The sequence below is a fragment of the Vulpes vulpes genome, chromosome 5 (assembly GCF_048418805.1).
Source record: "Vulpes vulpes isolate BD-2025 chromosome 5, VulVul3, whole genome shotgun sequence".
NCBI lineage: Eukaryota > Metazoa > Chordata > Mammalia > Carnivora > Canidae > Vulpes > Vulpes vulpes.
In genome coordinates, this window is record NC_132784.1 from 35,220,992 (window position 1) to 35,238,163 (window position 17,172).

The 17,172-nt window shown below is 37.4% G+C and overlaps 1 protein-coding gene across 13 annotated transcripts in view; it reads left to right on the plus strand.

Annotated features, from left to right (window-relative positions):
* Positions 1-16,742, plus strand: part of SMAD4 (SMAD family member 4) — a 66,983-nt gene extending 50,241 nt beyond the window's left edge. For 7 of the 13 annotated variants that reach the window (XM_072757861.1, XM_072757858.1, XM_072757860.1 and 4 more), the window contains 2 exons: positions 8,276-8,414; positions 9,931-16,566. In XM_072757861.1, coding sequence (XP_072613962.1) covers positions 8,276-8,414; positions 9,931-10,142 — 351 coding nt within the window. In that variant the 3' untranslated portion in view covers positions 10,143-16,566. Of the gene's footprint in view, positions 1-1,183; positions 1,373-8,275; positions 8,415-8,908; positions 9,077-9,930; positions 16,567-16,594 lie in introns of those variants that run through there. The other 6 variants (XR_012001543.1, XR_012001542.1, XR_012001545.1 and 3 more) reach the window with 5 other exon arrangements.
* The last annotated feature ends 430 nt before the right edge of the window (positions 16,743-17,172 follow it).

The window sequence follows — 17,172 nt, forward strand, 5'->3', positions numbered from 1 at the left end:
TCAGGATTGTATGGAGGGGAATTCTAAAATAAATAGCTTTTCAGATTAAGAAACTGAGAAATGAAAAATTCTTCAATACCAGGTTTTTAAGTGTTATTTTGTATATTAAATGAGTTTTATTTATTATATCATTTTGCATATTAAGTCTGAGGTGTTTATCATTGTTGAACCTATTCCAATTTTGGTTTATAACAAACTGGTTTTGAAAGAAAGATAGTTGGAATTAAAAAGCCTAAATATATTTTTAATTTCAGATTTTTTACAGTCACTCTAAGCATCTTCATTTTAGCCATTCTAGATTTGTAGAATAACTGTAACTCATCATTTACTCCCAAGAAATTGCTTAGCATACAAATAATATAGTCAAATAGCATATGCAGCAGTGGAATTGTTTGAATGCCTCACAACAACAAACCCAATATCTCATTTTCAGTTACTATAGTTCAGTTAAAAGATATAGGGATCTTTTTTTAAACGAAATTTTCAAATATATCAGTAGAGAAAATAAGCCCTCAGGTACTCATCATCCAGCTTCAATAGTCATCAGCATTTTATCAATCTGTACTGTGTTTATCACTGTACTTATTTCTCCAGTAATTTAAAGCCAATTCCAAATATCATATTAGTTCACTCATAAAATACTTTTGTGTGAATTGCTAATTAGTAAATATTTCTAAGAGACATAATCACAATGCTGTTTATCATACCTAACAAAATTAATGGTATTAACAGGAATTAATGGTAATTCCGTTTTCAAAGTCTTGACAATAGAGAATCTTTATAGTTTTGAACTGTTAAACACTGGAACAGAATAGAACAATAAAATATTAAAATATATTTATTGATAGGATATATATGATGTGGAAATGTTGATTATTAATATATAGAATGTGGTCTTATTTTTGTAAAAGAAATAATATCAAGGATATTTTGTATTCTAGAATCATGTGCACAAATGTCTTACCAGGAATTGTCTCTGGAAAGTAGAATTATCTTCATTTGCATTTTCAAATTTTTCCACAAGGAATTTTAGTTATTTGTGCTTTATTTTTATTTTTAAGTGGTATTGGATGTCTTCGTATGCTTTGCAATCTGTTTTATGTTGGTTAGCAAATTTGTCTTGAGAGAATTAATTCATTTTATTTTTAATTTTTTTCCTCCCTGTTATTGCTTCTCCCTATAGGGCAGTTTTGCCTTAGTCTGGCACCCTGGGATCAACATCTCAGAACCAATTCTTATATTTAGGAGGTAGAGGAATTTTGTCCCATGAGGAAATTGAGTTCCAATCCCCAGGTATGCTCAGGGCCTAATTCCTATTGCATAGGTTTCTGATGCTTATCTCTGCCATGGGCAAGAATTTTATTCCTAGGTGCATTTCCGAGTTAGCTGTCAAAGTAATTAACCAGCACTTAATTCATGGGCAGGTGCCCAGTTGTAGCCCTCAGAGAGCCTGGCTATTGTGTCTTTCCATATTACTGTAAGAAGTTGAATTACTAACCTTTACACCTTTTTTTAGTCTTGGTACCCCAAGTACCGTCTGTCTTTAGTTCCTGCTCTCCACTGTAGATTTTGTTTATCCATCATCAGTTGATGGACACATGGATTGCTTCCACTTTTTGGCTATTAATAATACTGCTCTGAACATTTGTTTTTAGGTAGATATTTGCTTTCATTTTCTTGGATATATACCTAGGAGTGGAATTGCTGGATCATAAGGTTGATTCTGTGTTCAGCATTTTGATGGACTGCCAGACTGGTTTCCTAAGTGGCTATGTCATCTTACGTTTCCACTAGCAATGTGTATATGAGAGTTTCAGTTTTTCTGTATTCTCATCAACACTTGTTATTGTCTGTCTTTTTTGTTTTAGCCATCTTAGTGGGTGTGAAGTGGCATCTCATTGCGGTTTTAATTTGCCCTAATGGCTAAAAATATTGAACATCTTTTCATGGTTTATTGGCCATCTGTGTATCTTCTCTGGAAGTATCTATTCAGATCTTTTGACCATTTTTAGATTGTGTTCTTTGTCACTTTTATTATTGAGTTGTAAGAGTTCTTTATATATTTTGAGCATCAGTCCCTTATCAGATACATGATTTGTGCATATTTTCTTTCATTCTTTGGCTTGTCCTTCACTTCACTTTCTTGATGATATGATTTGCACCATGAAAATTTTTAATTTTGATGTAGTCCAACTTATTTATTCTTTGGTTGCTTTTGCTTTTAGTGTCTTATCTAAGAAGCCATTGCCTAATCCAAGGTCATGAAGGTTCACTCCTATATTTTCTTCTAAGTGTTTTTAGTTTTAGCTCTATGATTTATGTCTATGCTCTATTTTGAGTTAATTTGTGTGTATGGTGTAAGGAAGGGATCCAGCTTTGTTCCTTTGGGAATATCCAGTTGTTCTGGCAACCATTTGTGGAAAAGACTGTTCTTTCCCTTATGAATTATCTTGACACCTTTGTTGCAATTCAGTTGACCTTGAATGTAAAAGTTTACTTCTGTGCAATCAATTCTATTTCATTGATTGTATATATGTCTATCCTTATGACAGTACTACTCTGACTAGATTACTATAGCTTTGTGGTAAGGTTTGAAATTGGGAAGTATGAGTTTTCCAACTTTGTCCTTTCTCAGGATTGTTTTGGCTATTGACTGCTCTTTGTATTTCCATGTGAATTTTATGATTGACTTGAAGGATATATACTTGTAATAGTTTTTCTGTCCTTTGTGCTTCTAGCAGAGAGAGAAGCTGTTCATGCATACCTACTCATCCATCTTAACTTGAAAAATCTCTGGATTACTTGTGTGATTTGCAGTGAATGGACAGAGAACTACTGTTGATTATATATACTATGTGTGTCAGATGGAAGTTATGAATTTATTAAATGTAGGGTAATATTTAAAACATTTGAGCTTAAAAATGTGCGATCTTGTATAATTAATTTCTACAATTTTCGAATAAATGTACCATCTGTATTTTGATACATATGGCTCTTGAAAAACCCCTGAGGTACGAGACATACCATCACTTGATAAAACACGGTCATGGATAGATTTTTATAGTACCCACAGGCTTTTGCCATGAATAATAAATAGCCTATCTTGTGGGACATTTTAGTAGGGTAAAAAACATCCCATTTTTGTCATATTGTTTAAGATATAAAAAGAATTATTTCTGTTTATCAAGCATATTATTATTCTTTAGAAGAATCTTACTAGCCAGAAGGAAAGAGATGCAAGTATATGCTAAGTCTAACCATTGGCATTTTCTTCATTTGCAAATTTTTTTAGGCAATAGTAACTAAAGGATCTGTATATTGCTGTTTAAATTGTCATATTCCCACCAAAGATGATATTACTGGGGTGAATTATATGCAAATAACATGAACCTCTCGAAGGAGTGCCCAAGAAGCTAGAACTAAATTGTGGGGGATTTTTTTCCCTCTAAGTTATTGAATTCTTTCCACCTTCATCTTTCATGACACCGTAGTCCTCTTACATTCATGAAAATCTGATATAATGAAATGGCATTTTACAAGCTTTAAATGAATCAAATGTTTGAATTCTAAGTGGCCTTGCTGTTTTGCTTTCAAAAGTAAAATCTGTTTTGTTTTGTGGTGCTTACTAATGGTTGGTCAGGTTTTTTTTTAAACAATTTTATTGAGATATAATTCACATACCACATAATCCACCCATTTAAATTGTATGATTGATTTTTAAAATATATTCACATAGTTATGCAACCATCATCACAGTCAATTTTTCAACATTTTATCACTCTAGAGAGAAACCTTATACCCTTGAGCTATCGTTCCTCAACCCCTCATTTCCCTCAGTGCTAGGTAACCACTCTAGTTTTTCTCTTTACAGATTTGCCTATTCAAAACATTCTGTATAAATGAATTCATATAGTGTGGTCTTCTGTGACTTCTTTCATTAGGCATAGTGTTTTCAAGCTTCATCCATATAGCATATAGCTGTATTTCATTTTTTTTATGGCTGAATAATATTCCATATACCACATCTTGTCTGTTTTCTATTCGTCAGTTGATAGATGTATGAGATTCCACTCTTTGGCTATATTATGAATAATACCACTACTATGAACATGAGTGTGTACGAGTTTTTATATGATTTTATGTCTTCATTTCTCTTGGGCATATACCTAGGAGTGGAATTGCTAGATTATAAAGTAACTCTGTAGCATTTTGAGGGACAGCCAAACTGTTTTCCAAAGTGGCTTAACCATTTTACATTCTGATCAGCATTGTGGGAAGGTTTCAATTTCTCTACAGTCTTAGTACTTGTTATTTGTTTTTTTGATGTTAGCCTTCCTAGTGGGTATGAGGTTATTATCTCATTGTGTTGGTTTTTTATTTGCATTTCTCTGATACTGTTGAGTTAGGTTTGTTTTTGAACACGTATGCGTTAAGGGATACTTCTAAACCACAGGTAGGCTAGGTTGAAGATTATTATAATCCCAACTTAAATTGATTCCCAGTTACCATATATTGTGATTCTTATCTCCAGGTCCAGTAACTTAGCAAATTTTTAACGCAGTCTTATGTCCAAATTCCCAGTATACCAACACAGATACCTGTTTCTCTCTCTGGGTTACTATTTCCTGGTGTTAATTTAAACTAAGAGTAATGTAATTAAGCCTTATATATAAAAAATGCCAAAACTTTGACTCCTGGTTGACAGACAGTATCCTGAAGATGTTGATGTTGAGCTTTATAAGACACTCACCTGTGTTAAGTAAAAGTTTGCAATAAACTTATATGAGAGTAACCATAGGAAACATGCTAAAATAAGTGAAAATGATTTTTTAGATCAGGAGTGGTGATGAAAAATGTCTTTTGGATCTGAGCCCAAAAGGATATTTAAATCCTTGGTTCCTTTGAATTGTCTTTACTAACAACTCACTCAGATTCTGAAAGGAAGGTGATTGCATTTCAGTGATAGCCTTCATCTTGCCATGCAGTATAACAGATACTATTATAGTTTAATGGGTCAGATATAGTATGTAGTAGAGAAGTGACCCAGGTTTCATCTAGCAGTATAGCCAGTAATTATAAATGTTCTGGTTTGAGTGCTTTAATTACATAAATAATCCACTGTGGAGGGATTTGTTGAGGTGCTTAATGAATCATTTCTATATCTGCAGATAAAAGTCATAATATTTTAAAATTTCATTTTTGTGGCTACTTATAATAATGTGTGGCTGCTGTTAGCATACATGTAGGCAAAGATCATCGTAATTGTGATTGTTTACAGCATATTGTAAGGAACCTATGTATGAAGATCTATATTGGTTATTTTTAATGATTCATGGTGGGGAGTGGGCATATTTGAACCCGAGGAATTTGTAAGCAAATTATAGTCCTTGTTCCCAAATAGTAAGATTATATAGGGACTACTTGGTTAGTGAGGATTAATGCAACTTTTAAAAGTGGTTGTAAAGACCTAAATGTAAAACACAAAAGTCCTAGAAGAGATTGGGTAGGGCAGTGACTTTAGGTACCATACCAAAGGTCCTGTTCATGAAAAACAGTTGATAGGCTGCACTTCATTAAAATTAAAAACTGTAAATGGCTGTCAAGAAAATAAGACCGTAAGTCACAGACTAGGAGAAAACACTTGAAAAAGACACATCTGATAAAGGATTGTTATCTATAATATAGGAAACTTTTAAAACTCAGCAATAAGAAAACAATCTGATTTTTAAAAAGTGCAAAAGACCTGAGTAGATATCTCATTGAGAAGATATACAGATGGCAAGTAAGACAACATCATATATTATTAGGGAATTGCAAATTAAGATGACATGCCATTATATACCGAGAAGAATGGCCAAAATCTTAAACACTGACAGCCCAAATTCTGGTGAGGAAGTGGAGCAACAGGAATTTGTGTTTATTGTTGGTAAGGATGCATAATGGTACAGACAATTGGTAGTTTCTGACATAGCTAAACATTTTTACCATATCATCCAATAATTGCACTCCTTGGTATTTACCCAAATAAATTAAAAACATGTCCACACAGAAACCTGCACAGGAATATTTATAGCAACTTTAATTGCCAATAATTACCAAAACTTGGGAGCAGCCAAGATGTTCTTCAGTAGGTGACTGGATAAACTGTGGTACATCAACACAATGGAATATATAGTTCAGCACCAAGAAGATATGAGCCATCAAGCCATGAAAAGACATACAAGAACCTTATATGCATATTACTAAGTAAAAGAAGCCAATTTGAAGTGCTACATACTGTATGCTTCCATTTCCATGACATTCTGGGAAAGACAAAAACTGTGAAGACAGTAAGATCATCACTGGTTTCCAGGGATAAGTGAGCAGGGAAGGATAAATAGGCAGAGCACAGAAGATTTTTAGGGCATTGGCACTACTGTCTATGGTACTACAGTGTTGGATATATGTACAAAATCACAAGTGAAACCTAATGTAAACTACGACCTTGGGTGATGATGTGTCACTGTAGGTTCATCCATTATAACAAATGTACCACTTGTGCTGGGGGATGTTGTACTTGAGTGGGGACAGAGAACACTCTTTACTTTCTGCTCAGTTTTAGCATGAATCTGAAACTGCTCTAAAATATAAAGTTCATTAATTTCCTTCTTTTAAAAAAAGTGGCTGTAAAGCTATTTGGCTTTTCAAATATTTGAGTTCCTGCTTAGTGCTATGCTGGGTAATGCCTTCTGAGAGGTCATGGCTCAATGGAAAAATTTAGAATCTAATGGACTCCTAGGAAATCTTGAAAAAAAAATAGTGGTTCCTAGGGATCCCTGGGTGGCGCAGCGGTAGTGCCTGCCTTTGGCCCAGGGCGCGATCCTGGAGACCCGGGATCGAATCCCACATCGGGCTCCCAGTGCATGGAGCCTGCTTCTCCCTCTGCCATTGTCTCTGCCTCTCTATCCCTCTGTGTGACTATCATAAATTTAAAAAAAGAATTAAATAAAAAAAAAATAGTGGTTCCTGTTCTGGGCCTTGTGAGGTTTCTGATGTTCAGACCTGACTCTGTCATGATTTCTATCCTGCAGTCTTTTAGAACTAATAGTTTGGCCGAGTGTAATACTTACCTATGTATTTGACAAATTCATATCTCTTCAGAGAGTGAGATAGTCTAAGCTTTGTTCTTCATTGATGCTTGAAGATTGCTGTTGAATAGAGAAATGAGTAAATAGGAATATGATTTGCAACTTACAGAGGTTTGCTTTGTTTATTGTTGTTGTGTGTTCTTACTTTTTAATACCATATGCCATGATTAAAGACCATCAGAATTTCTTTTATAAGGCTTCTAAGAATTAGTGGTTTGGGTTCCAAACTTGTTTATCTGATAAAGTTGTATGTTATGCATTCTTTTTTTTTTTGCCAAGGATAATTATGCTTGCTCATATTTAGGTTTTGTGCATATTAGGAGGATATTTAAAATTTTTAATTTACTCTCTAAATAAGGAATATAGTCTTATGGTTCAGAAATTAAAATAATATAAAGTTTGCATTGAGATTAGCCTGTTTCTACTCTTTGTCTTCCTTTCTTATAACTTCTGTAGATGACCACTCTGCTTGTTGATCTTTCAGTGCTTTTTAAAAAAGATTTATTTATTTATTTTTTGAGACAGAGGGAGAGAATCTCAAGCAGACTCCTTACTGAGCCTGATGCAGGGCTCAATCTCAGCACCCTGAGATCGTGACCTGAGCAGAAAGCAAGAGTCGGATGTTGAACCGACTGAGCCACCCAGGCACCTCTATTTCTTAAGTATTCTTGGTCCTAGATACCATTTTATTTTGCTCCTGTGTATATCTCTAAAAAATATAGATGCTTTCTTAAATCATGAAAGTGCCATTTATTACACTCCTCCAAATAGCTAGAATGGTAAAGAAGTTGGCTATGGGACCAAGACCATCAATTCAGCCTAAAGCGTGCTCTCAGCAATTTGATTATAAAAGGCTGGGGGTTTATTTCATGCAGGTGGTAGTTTATCGCAGGGACCGTAACTGACCCCCGCTGAACTAGATACACACCATGGAGGTGCACAGCAGCCGGAACTCTTGCTGAGCTCCAGTACCCTTCTCTCACCACTAGTTATAGTCAACATAAAAACTTTTTAAATTTTTAAATTCTTTTTTTTCTGAGAGCTAAACGGACGTATGAGTTTTAAACAAACTGTCCATCAGTTTTTGATGTGTGGCGGAATCTTTTCAGATGGACTCCTAGCATTGAACTCACACTGTTTGTTTAAAGGTCTTTGACTTGCGTCAGTGTCACCGGCAGATGCAGCAGCAGGCGGCCACCGCACAGGCTGCAGCCGCCGCCCAGGCAGCAGCCGTGGCGGGAAACATCCCTGGCCCCGGATCAGTAGGTGGCATAGCTCCAGCTATCAGTAAGTATGCTTTTGGTTTTTTTTGTTTTGAAATGTAATAGTTGGCATTTTATCTGGATTCATTCAGTTGATTAGCTACTTTAGGCAAAAATAGAAAACTAATTTTTTTTTTCCTGGGATAATAACATTTTTGAATTTTAAAAAACTGTTCTTCTGTAATAGTTGCCCTTTGTCTAGGACCCGGTTTTCATTCGTTTTATATCAAAAAGGGAATATGGGATAAAGGAGAAAAAGGGGGTTATTGTTAGATTATATTGATCAATCTCCCATGTTTTTTTTTTGTTGTTGTTGTTGATGCTTTTAATTCATGCCTCACCAGCAAGGGTGGGTTGTAATCACTGACGTGCTTGGCTTTGTTGTAGAAGGAAAGCATATTTCAATTTCCAAATTAGGTACTTCTCCAAGTTTTTTTTTTTTTTAAGTATGCTAAGCATGGAGAGAAAACTAAGTGAGGGTGGTATTTTGATAACTTGTAGACTTTTTTTTAATTTTAGGGTAAAATTGAACTGTGTGCCAGGTTTCACACTGATGGGGAATTTTTTACTGCAGAGTTAAACTCCTGACTATAGACTTTTATGATGGAAACACGTGGCACCCATCTTCCACGTCTGAAGGCATAACTAGTGATTCATTCAACCCCTGTTCTTAACCTCTTCAGTGTGGTAAGCAAATCACACTGGCTAAGAAAACTGCAGTGGCCCTGCAGGTTTCTCTACAGCACATGCAGACTCCTCCCATTAGATTCACTGTGATACTGATGAATGGAGATTGACTATATGACTGTATGTTCTGACTGGAAAATTAGCTGCAGAATCTGCCTTGTGACTTATGTTCAGGAGTTTACAGTGTAGAGATAGATAAGACATACTCATTTAGAGAGTTTGACTTTTTAAAAAAAATTTGAGCATCTAAACCACTAATTTGCTAGTTTTGATGTTACAAACGAGCTTTCACTAAAGAATCCAAAACTGCTATGAAATTTCTCATTCTTACCTACTGTTCCCCCCCCCTCCCCCCAATTGAGTAATTGCACGGTGTCTCTGTGACATTGTGACCTTGAGAGACATCATCTGGGTCGTCCAAGGAGTCTTAGCGGAACCAGGACCATCAGCTTCTCACTGTTAGTCACGTCTGTCTTTGACCTAGGCTGCTTAGACAGACAGTAAGGTTCTTAGAACCAGCCTGTGGACATGTGCTACCTCGTAAAAACAAGTTGTTTTTTTTACCCTTCACCTCTACTTCTAAAGAGAGAAATAGGTGGGGTGTTGGTGGATTGTGGTAACTTACTTTACGATGGCCAGTAGCTAGAAGACTCGTGTGGAATGTGAATCGTGTTAACCAAAGGTTTTCAGTCCCTGTTGATACAGTGTAGATCTACACTTACTTCTTGGCACTTTGACAGGGAAGTTATATGCTGGGGAGCATGGAGTAAAGAAAGCTGGTCACTTAATAAGGTGTAGGGAGGATGGAAGATGCCAGCTTGTCCCTCTGACATCTTCCACATCTTTTCCATTAGGTTTGTCAGCGGCTGCTGGCATTGGTGTCGATGACCTTCGCCGCTTGTGCATACTCAGGATGAGTTTCGTGAAAGGCTGGGGACCGGATTACCCAAGACAGAGCATCAAAGAAACGCCTTGCTGGATCGAGATTCACTTACACCGGGCCCTCCAGCTCTTAGATGAAGTGCTTCACACCATGCCTATTGCCGACCCACAGCCTTTAGACTGAGGTCTTTCCCTGTTGGGCCCCTTACCATGGTCAGGATGGTGGACTATAAAATACAATCCTGTTTATAATCTGAAGATATATTTCACTTTTGTTCTGCTTTATCTTTTCATAAAGGGTTGAAAAGTGTGTTTGCTGCCTTGCTCCTAGCAGACAGAAACTGGATTAAAACAAAATTTTTTTTTTTTCCTATTTAGAACTTTTCAGGCATGGCTCAGAGCTTAAAGAAAAGGAAAAACACATAAAATCCTCACCAGTTATGTATGAAGGAATCATTCCAGTGCTGGAAAATTTAGCCCTTTAAAATGTCTTAGAGCCTTTTATATGCAGAACATTGATACGTGTGTTATTCTACAGAATCAGTTCAATATTGCCGATTTTAAAGGAGAGAAGTTCTCAAAGTTAATTCACCTATGTTATTTTGTGTGCAAGTTGTTATTGTTGAACATACTTTACTCCAAAATGTTGTGCCATGTGGGTGAGTTAATTTTACCGAGAGCAACTTCCCTCTGTGTTTAAAAAATAAGATAGTAATGTATTATAACCTTTTATCCAAAATATTTTTTTGCAAGTTAAACTAGTGAAGACGATTTCAATTCAGATAGCCTTGCAACTTCAATTTTATTTTTGCCAAAGGCAAAACACTAATCTGTGTGTATACTTAGAATTCCTTACAATTACCCACAAAGAAATACCGTTTAAAATTACATGTGTTATCCCTGTTGGATAACTATTTTATCAAGAAATAATTCTTTTGCCCTGTTATACAGTAGATGTATTCTATATTTCTAGGCACAGGGTTGGTCACTAAGACGCCTAGAAGAGAAATTTCTTTCCTTCATGAATTCATAAGGAAAGGTTTTGTATTTTTAAAAACACTAAAAGCAGTGTCACTCCACCTAATATCTCACTGTTCTGCAAAAATGGCAATGCTTAAACTAAGTGAGTATTTTGGAAACTGCTAAATTCTATGTTAAATACTGTGCAGAATAATGGAAACATTACAGTTCATAATAGGTAGTTTGGATATTTTTGTACTTGATTTGATGTGTGACTTTTTTTTCGTATACTGTTTAAATCATGTATGTTATGACATTGTTTAAAATTCAGTTTTTGTATCTTGGGGCAAGACTGCAAACTTTTTTATACCTTTTGGTTATTCTAAGCCCTTTGCCATCAATGATCATATCAATTGGCAGTGACTTTGTATAGAGAATTTAAGTAGAAAAGTTGCAAATGTATTGACTGTACCACAGACACAATATGTATGCTTTTTACTTAGATGGTAGCATAAATAAAACCAAATCTCAACATACAAAGTTGAATTCTAGGTTTGATTTTTAAGTTTTGTTTTCTTTTGCACTTTTGAGTTCAACCTCAGAAGCAAGACACCTTCTACTAAATGACAGGCAGCAGCCAGACTATCGGGCAGCTTTGGTTTCCCTCACACTCTGCCAGGACTTCCCCACGGACATTATGTATCAAGTGTAGAGTTGGTTGGGATTTTTTTTTGTTCAGCTTTTATTTTGCTGTAGCAAAACAGGCCTGATTGTCTACAGGATAAATAGTGTGAAGTAAAACCAAGGGTCATCTTTCAGATGCTTTCACTTTTTGCTTGGAGGGCCTTCTTAAGTGTAATAAGATTCTTTAAGGTGTGTTACAAGTTTGAGATTTGAGAAGCACTATGCTTAGTAGTCCTCCTTCTGTCAACTTAAATGGATAAGTCATCTGCGTCCTTGGTCAGAAGGTCTTCGGTGTAAGACCGTTCCAGAAACCACTGACTTTGCTTATCGCTGTGATGTAAACACAGATCTTGATCCAAGCTATATGTCTTTTGTTTTAAAATAACTTCTCTACTGGCTCATTTGAATTCTTGAGTACTTAGAGGTACTTTTGTTAAAGGCCTCATTTTAATCTGTAAAAGTTTGGTGATTTAAGTTTTATTGGCAGGTTTGTTTTTTTTTTTTTTAAAGATATCTTCATTCTCTAGAAATTGCTGACTTTAGGTCTGTTTTACTGTGAATGAAGAATAGGAGTGCAGGGAGAGATTTTAAAAATTCAGATTATTTGATTAGGATCATTAGCGTGCTAGGATATCATCTGTTGCCTCCTTTTCTCCTTTAAGGAAGGTTTTCATGTTTAATCATCTGGGAAAGTATGTGGGAAATATTTACTAAGAAGTCTGTCTTTGAAGCCAAACCACCCGTCTTGGTTTCTTTCTGCTAAGAGCCATAATGTTACTACCAGTACGTAGGAGTACTTCTAGTTCTTAATCGCTTTATATTTGTACCTAAAATCAGTCACGTGCTTTTGAGAACACACCTAGTATGTCAATGATCGGTTATTCTGAGAGCTTAGTTGTTAAACAGTATTCCCATTTCTTAGAGGTAGTCATCTTTGATGATTAAAACTCAAGAATCACTAGGTTTAAAATTTCATGGCTACTTTAGGGTAGGATGGTTTCTGTGGTTCTCAGAATCTGATTATTATGAGGATATGGTTCTGGATAGATTTTCTCTAGCTATTTCCTATCTCAAAATGTTGAATTTCATTGAAAGCTGAGTGAGAGTTGAACCAAGTACCTTTATAATCCAGTATGAGGCCATTCCACTTTGGTCCAGTGCCTTTCTGTGCGTTATCAAAGGGAATCCTTAATGGTGTTGCCTTTATTTTCCAGGGAGTAGATTCTTTTGTGGGATATAGCCTGTCTCATTTTTTATAGTATGCTACCCCTGGTGTACAAAGATAACGATAATAAATCACTGCCATATAACCTTGTTTTTCTAGAAGCACGGCTTATTTGTATCGACCTACTCTCCTGCGATCACCACCGTAGGTTAACAGGCTGGGTGGTCTAGGTTAGGGATTACCACACTGGAATTATCCAGGTAAACTGAACACATATTAGCTGTGTTGTATTTCAAAGTTGAAAATCCATTTTTGTGGGGAGGGGTGTGGCGTGAAGGGGGGATATTTGTAATAGAAATTTTGAAGGCAAAATCAAATGCTCTGTCTTCTGATGATAGACATCTTACCTAGTTAAAAGTTCACTGCAGTCGTCTTCTTACTTTGACCATCTGGAGAAGGGAAATCTTACATTCTCCCATGGTGCTCCTTACGCATCTATGGAGGTGAGATATTTCTATTCCTGCTTTGGTGGTGACCGGTTAATAGTCACTCGATAGCTATTATGCAGAATTAGATTAGTTCACATCTTTTTTAGAGCCTTTTGGAAAAAGCAGTTCTCTTCTGACTAGGGCAGGATCATTTTTGTTGATAGTGTTCTATGGTTTGCTCCCTTCATCGATAAGTCATTTTACTGGCATTTTGTTTAACGATAGCAGATTGGGAAGATGACGAATTTTAGGTTGTTGAGGTAAATGAGTATATGAAAGCAATTAACCTGCAAAATCACCTAACGGCTGTGTAGTAGATGGGGCTGGGCTAAGACTAGCAGGTAATAACATGAAGAAATACTTTCTTTTTCTTTCTTTTCTTTTCTTTTCTTTTCTTTTCTTTTCTTTTCTTTTCTTTTCTTTCTTTTTTTTGTTTCAGCTTTCAAAGCTCTTTATTATACTGTTTCTCCCTTGATCTCTACAGTAACCATGTGAGAAGGGGTTAGAGGAAAGGAAATGCTTTTTTTTTTTTTTCTTTCTAAAGGCAGACCTCCTCTTGTCACAGTTGCAAATAGCGGTCTGTAAATAGTTGCCTAAACTCTTCTTTGCAAAGGTCATAGAAGACAGGCTCTGAGAATCTTCTGCGCAAGCCTCTCTATTGTTTTCTGGCAACTAGGTTCTCTCTCCCGAGATGTATCAGGAAGGCTGTATAGGGTTAGTGGCCACGTTCGTAGAAGCATCCTCGGCTCGGCCTCGTCCCCAGCACTTGTCCCAGTGCTGCCGGGTTGTCTGTCTTGTTTATCTGCTGTCACTATGGGATGGAATTTTCTGCATTATCCAGACTTGCCTTATTTAAGCCTTAAACCCTTTATTTTAGCCATTTTTTGGGGGGTGGAGTTATTTAATATGTATATCAGAGAACATTCTAGGCATGATGTTCCTTTTGTGCCTAGCTGTCTTTGTAGATGCCCGGAGCTGCTAAGGTTTTTGCCTTGATAAACCAGATGGTTGTATAGACTGCTATGGTTCTGAATGTTTACTTTTTTTTTTTTTTTTTTAAACACACATACCCTCCAGTATTGTCCCCTTCTGACAGACCACTTTGTGTGTGCCTCCCCTTAGGAGCTTCTTCTTTTCCTTTGTGATTAATTTTTCCGACTTCTTGGGCAAGAAAACCAGATAACCAGACTTACTAGAACTACCTTTGAAACATGAGGACAGACTGGGATGGGTCCCAAGAAACTTCCCTGTCAAGCATTGAAGAGGCCTTCAGTGCTTTGGTGTCTGACATCGGTTTGACTGCTTAAAATGTTTGCTGGTTTTTGGCTGAGTTCCAGGTAGTCGAGGTAGGGAGAAGTGGGCCATATTCATATTTTCCCCCTTTGAAAGATTTGGAAACGTTTTGTTGCTTCCACCTCAATGCTGTTCATACAAAAACTGGGGTCACAGGACTCACTAAATCAGCATCAGTCGTCAGAGGCAGTTCCGTTGCCTAGAGAATACCAGCAACAACAACAACGACAACAACACAATATGCTTGGGGAACGAGAGGGTCATTTTTGTTTGTTTGGGTGTCCCCTTCTGCGCCCCATCTTCTGACTTTCCTCCTCTACAGATATTTTTGACCTATAGGTGCCTTTATGAGAATTGAGGGTCTGAGATCCTGCCCCAAGGAGTCGCTAAAGTCATTGCTGATGTTTTCAGGGATTTAAACATCAGACTTGAATGAATGAACTGTTTTCCTCCCTCCCACCCCACCGCTCTCTCCTCCTTCCTGTCTCTCTCTCTTTCTCCCCCGTAGGAAAGATTGAGGTGAAGACAATCATTTCTCTCTCTCGACGTGGATCGTTTTCTCAGTAGATCTCAGAGCCCATGTTGTTGTTCATCCTGAAACTGGTGGCTCTGGGCGGGCACCAGGCACGCCCTGCCTGGCTTGCTCTCTGCCACTCATCTGATGTGTGACCTCGGGCAGGTCATCTACCTTCCCGGGCCTCAGTTGCCTCATCTGTAAAATGAGGGAGTTGGACTAGATGTGTTCTTCCGGTCTGAAATCCAAGTGACCTTGCCTACCTTGCAGCAGGCTCTGACTTCCTCCTTCCTTTTGCTCTGCTGTTTGAGGGGGCTTTGTACTTATTTCCATGTCATTCAAATGAGATTAGGCTTGATATTTTATTACTATTCTCCTATGGACAAGAAGTTACATAATATGTCCTTAAGACTTAAATTTAACCAAAGGCCTAGCATCACCTTGGGGGCTGCAATAAATACTTAAAAAAAAAAAAAACCGAGAGCAGGGGAAACGCCTTCATTCTATTTTCCCATCATCTCTAGCGAAGGTTTTGTGAGACTCTCTGAGTCCTGGCATTCCAGCTTTGGGCTGGTATGTGTGCCCCGCCATCCTCTTCAGTGCTGCGTGCTGGTAATTGCTTTTCCAGCTAAAATGAATGGAAAAGTTAACTGTAAATGCCTAATGATATTAGAGGTCATTACTTCTGGTCTTTGGTTTCTTATCTCTTTTATGTTCAAAACAGGGAAACTCCTCTGAACCGCGTCAGTTACAATGGTTCATATGATGGAATTAAAAAAAAAAACAAAACACCACCAGTGGATGATCATTCACTTTATTCTTGGCTCTTTTTAGGTCCATTTTGATTAGACTTTTGGATGGAGCGTTCCTTTCACAGTACTTTTCCAGCCTATTCTTGGAGAAGTGTAATTAATGAAGTTGGCTTTTTCAAGGACCTTGAGAGCCTGCCTTGGGAGTGGGTCAAGGGGTCGGGGGTTGGGGAGTCCTGGTAGAGGCCAGCTCTGTGATAGCTGGAGAGGAGGGAGTGAAACCAACTGCTGTTGCCATGGCTGCTTGTCATTGATAGAAGGACTCACGGGCTTGGATTGGTTAGAAGGCTAAACGGAGTCAAGAAACTTCCTCCAGGTATGGGGTTCTGGTCAGTGCCTTGGACATGTGACTTAAGGGGATAGCATGAATGCCTGTAGATCATGCAAATCGGGTGGACTGCAGAACCATTTGGAGGAAGTGGCTGGGGGTTGGGGATCGATTTGGTGGTGGTGGTATTTTACCAACTCTTGTCTCTTCCCCTGAAATCAGAGTAATGCAGCTATGCCAAAACCCAGAGAAGAGCCACACTTAGCTTCTGCTTTTGGGAAAACTGGTCAGCTAAAGCCCCAGTAGTTCCTTTGCGGCTTTCTGTATACTTTTGCCTGGTTGAAGTCTGTGGCTGAAAAATAGTTGAACCTTTCCTGAGAACTCTGTAACAAAGTATGTTTTTGATTAAAAGAGAAAGCCAATTAAATCATTATGTGCTCATTCTTTTTCTTAAGCTTGTGGATGTCTTGAATCTGGAAAGAGTTCCTAATCACTGGGAGAATTCTCAAACTTGAGGACGACCGTTTCCTTCACTGCTTTGTGACCACTGAAATGGAATATACAGCATTTCTGATATGACCGTGGAAGAAGAGTCCCCGTTCTTTTCCCATTTCTAAAAGGAGACAGGGTGGAGAGATGGTGGTTGGAGAAGAGGAGGATGCTAGGGGATGATGAGAACCAAGATGCTTAAAGGAGAGGCAGACACTGGAAATCGGAGGCCATGTCATTGCCCACCTAAGAATTAAGGAAAGCTATTAGCTCCCTAGCTCCCTCTTCTCTGAAAAGGGAAGCAAGGTGGTGGGGGGGGGGGGGGATGAGATCAGGTAAGATGACTCTATGGCAATGACTTATGAATTGCATGACCAAATCAGTATTTTCTTTCTGATCTTGTTGACCTGAGTTCCAGAGATATTTATTAGGCTGAGAGACTTGTTCTCACCTCACCTAAAGTTTATGGTATTTTATTTTAAAAGGTTAGAACTCAAAGTGGGTAGTAGATTGACATTCTTTGGGAAAAAATAAAAACTTTTTT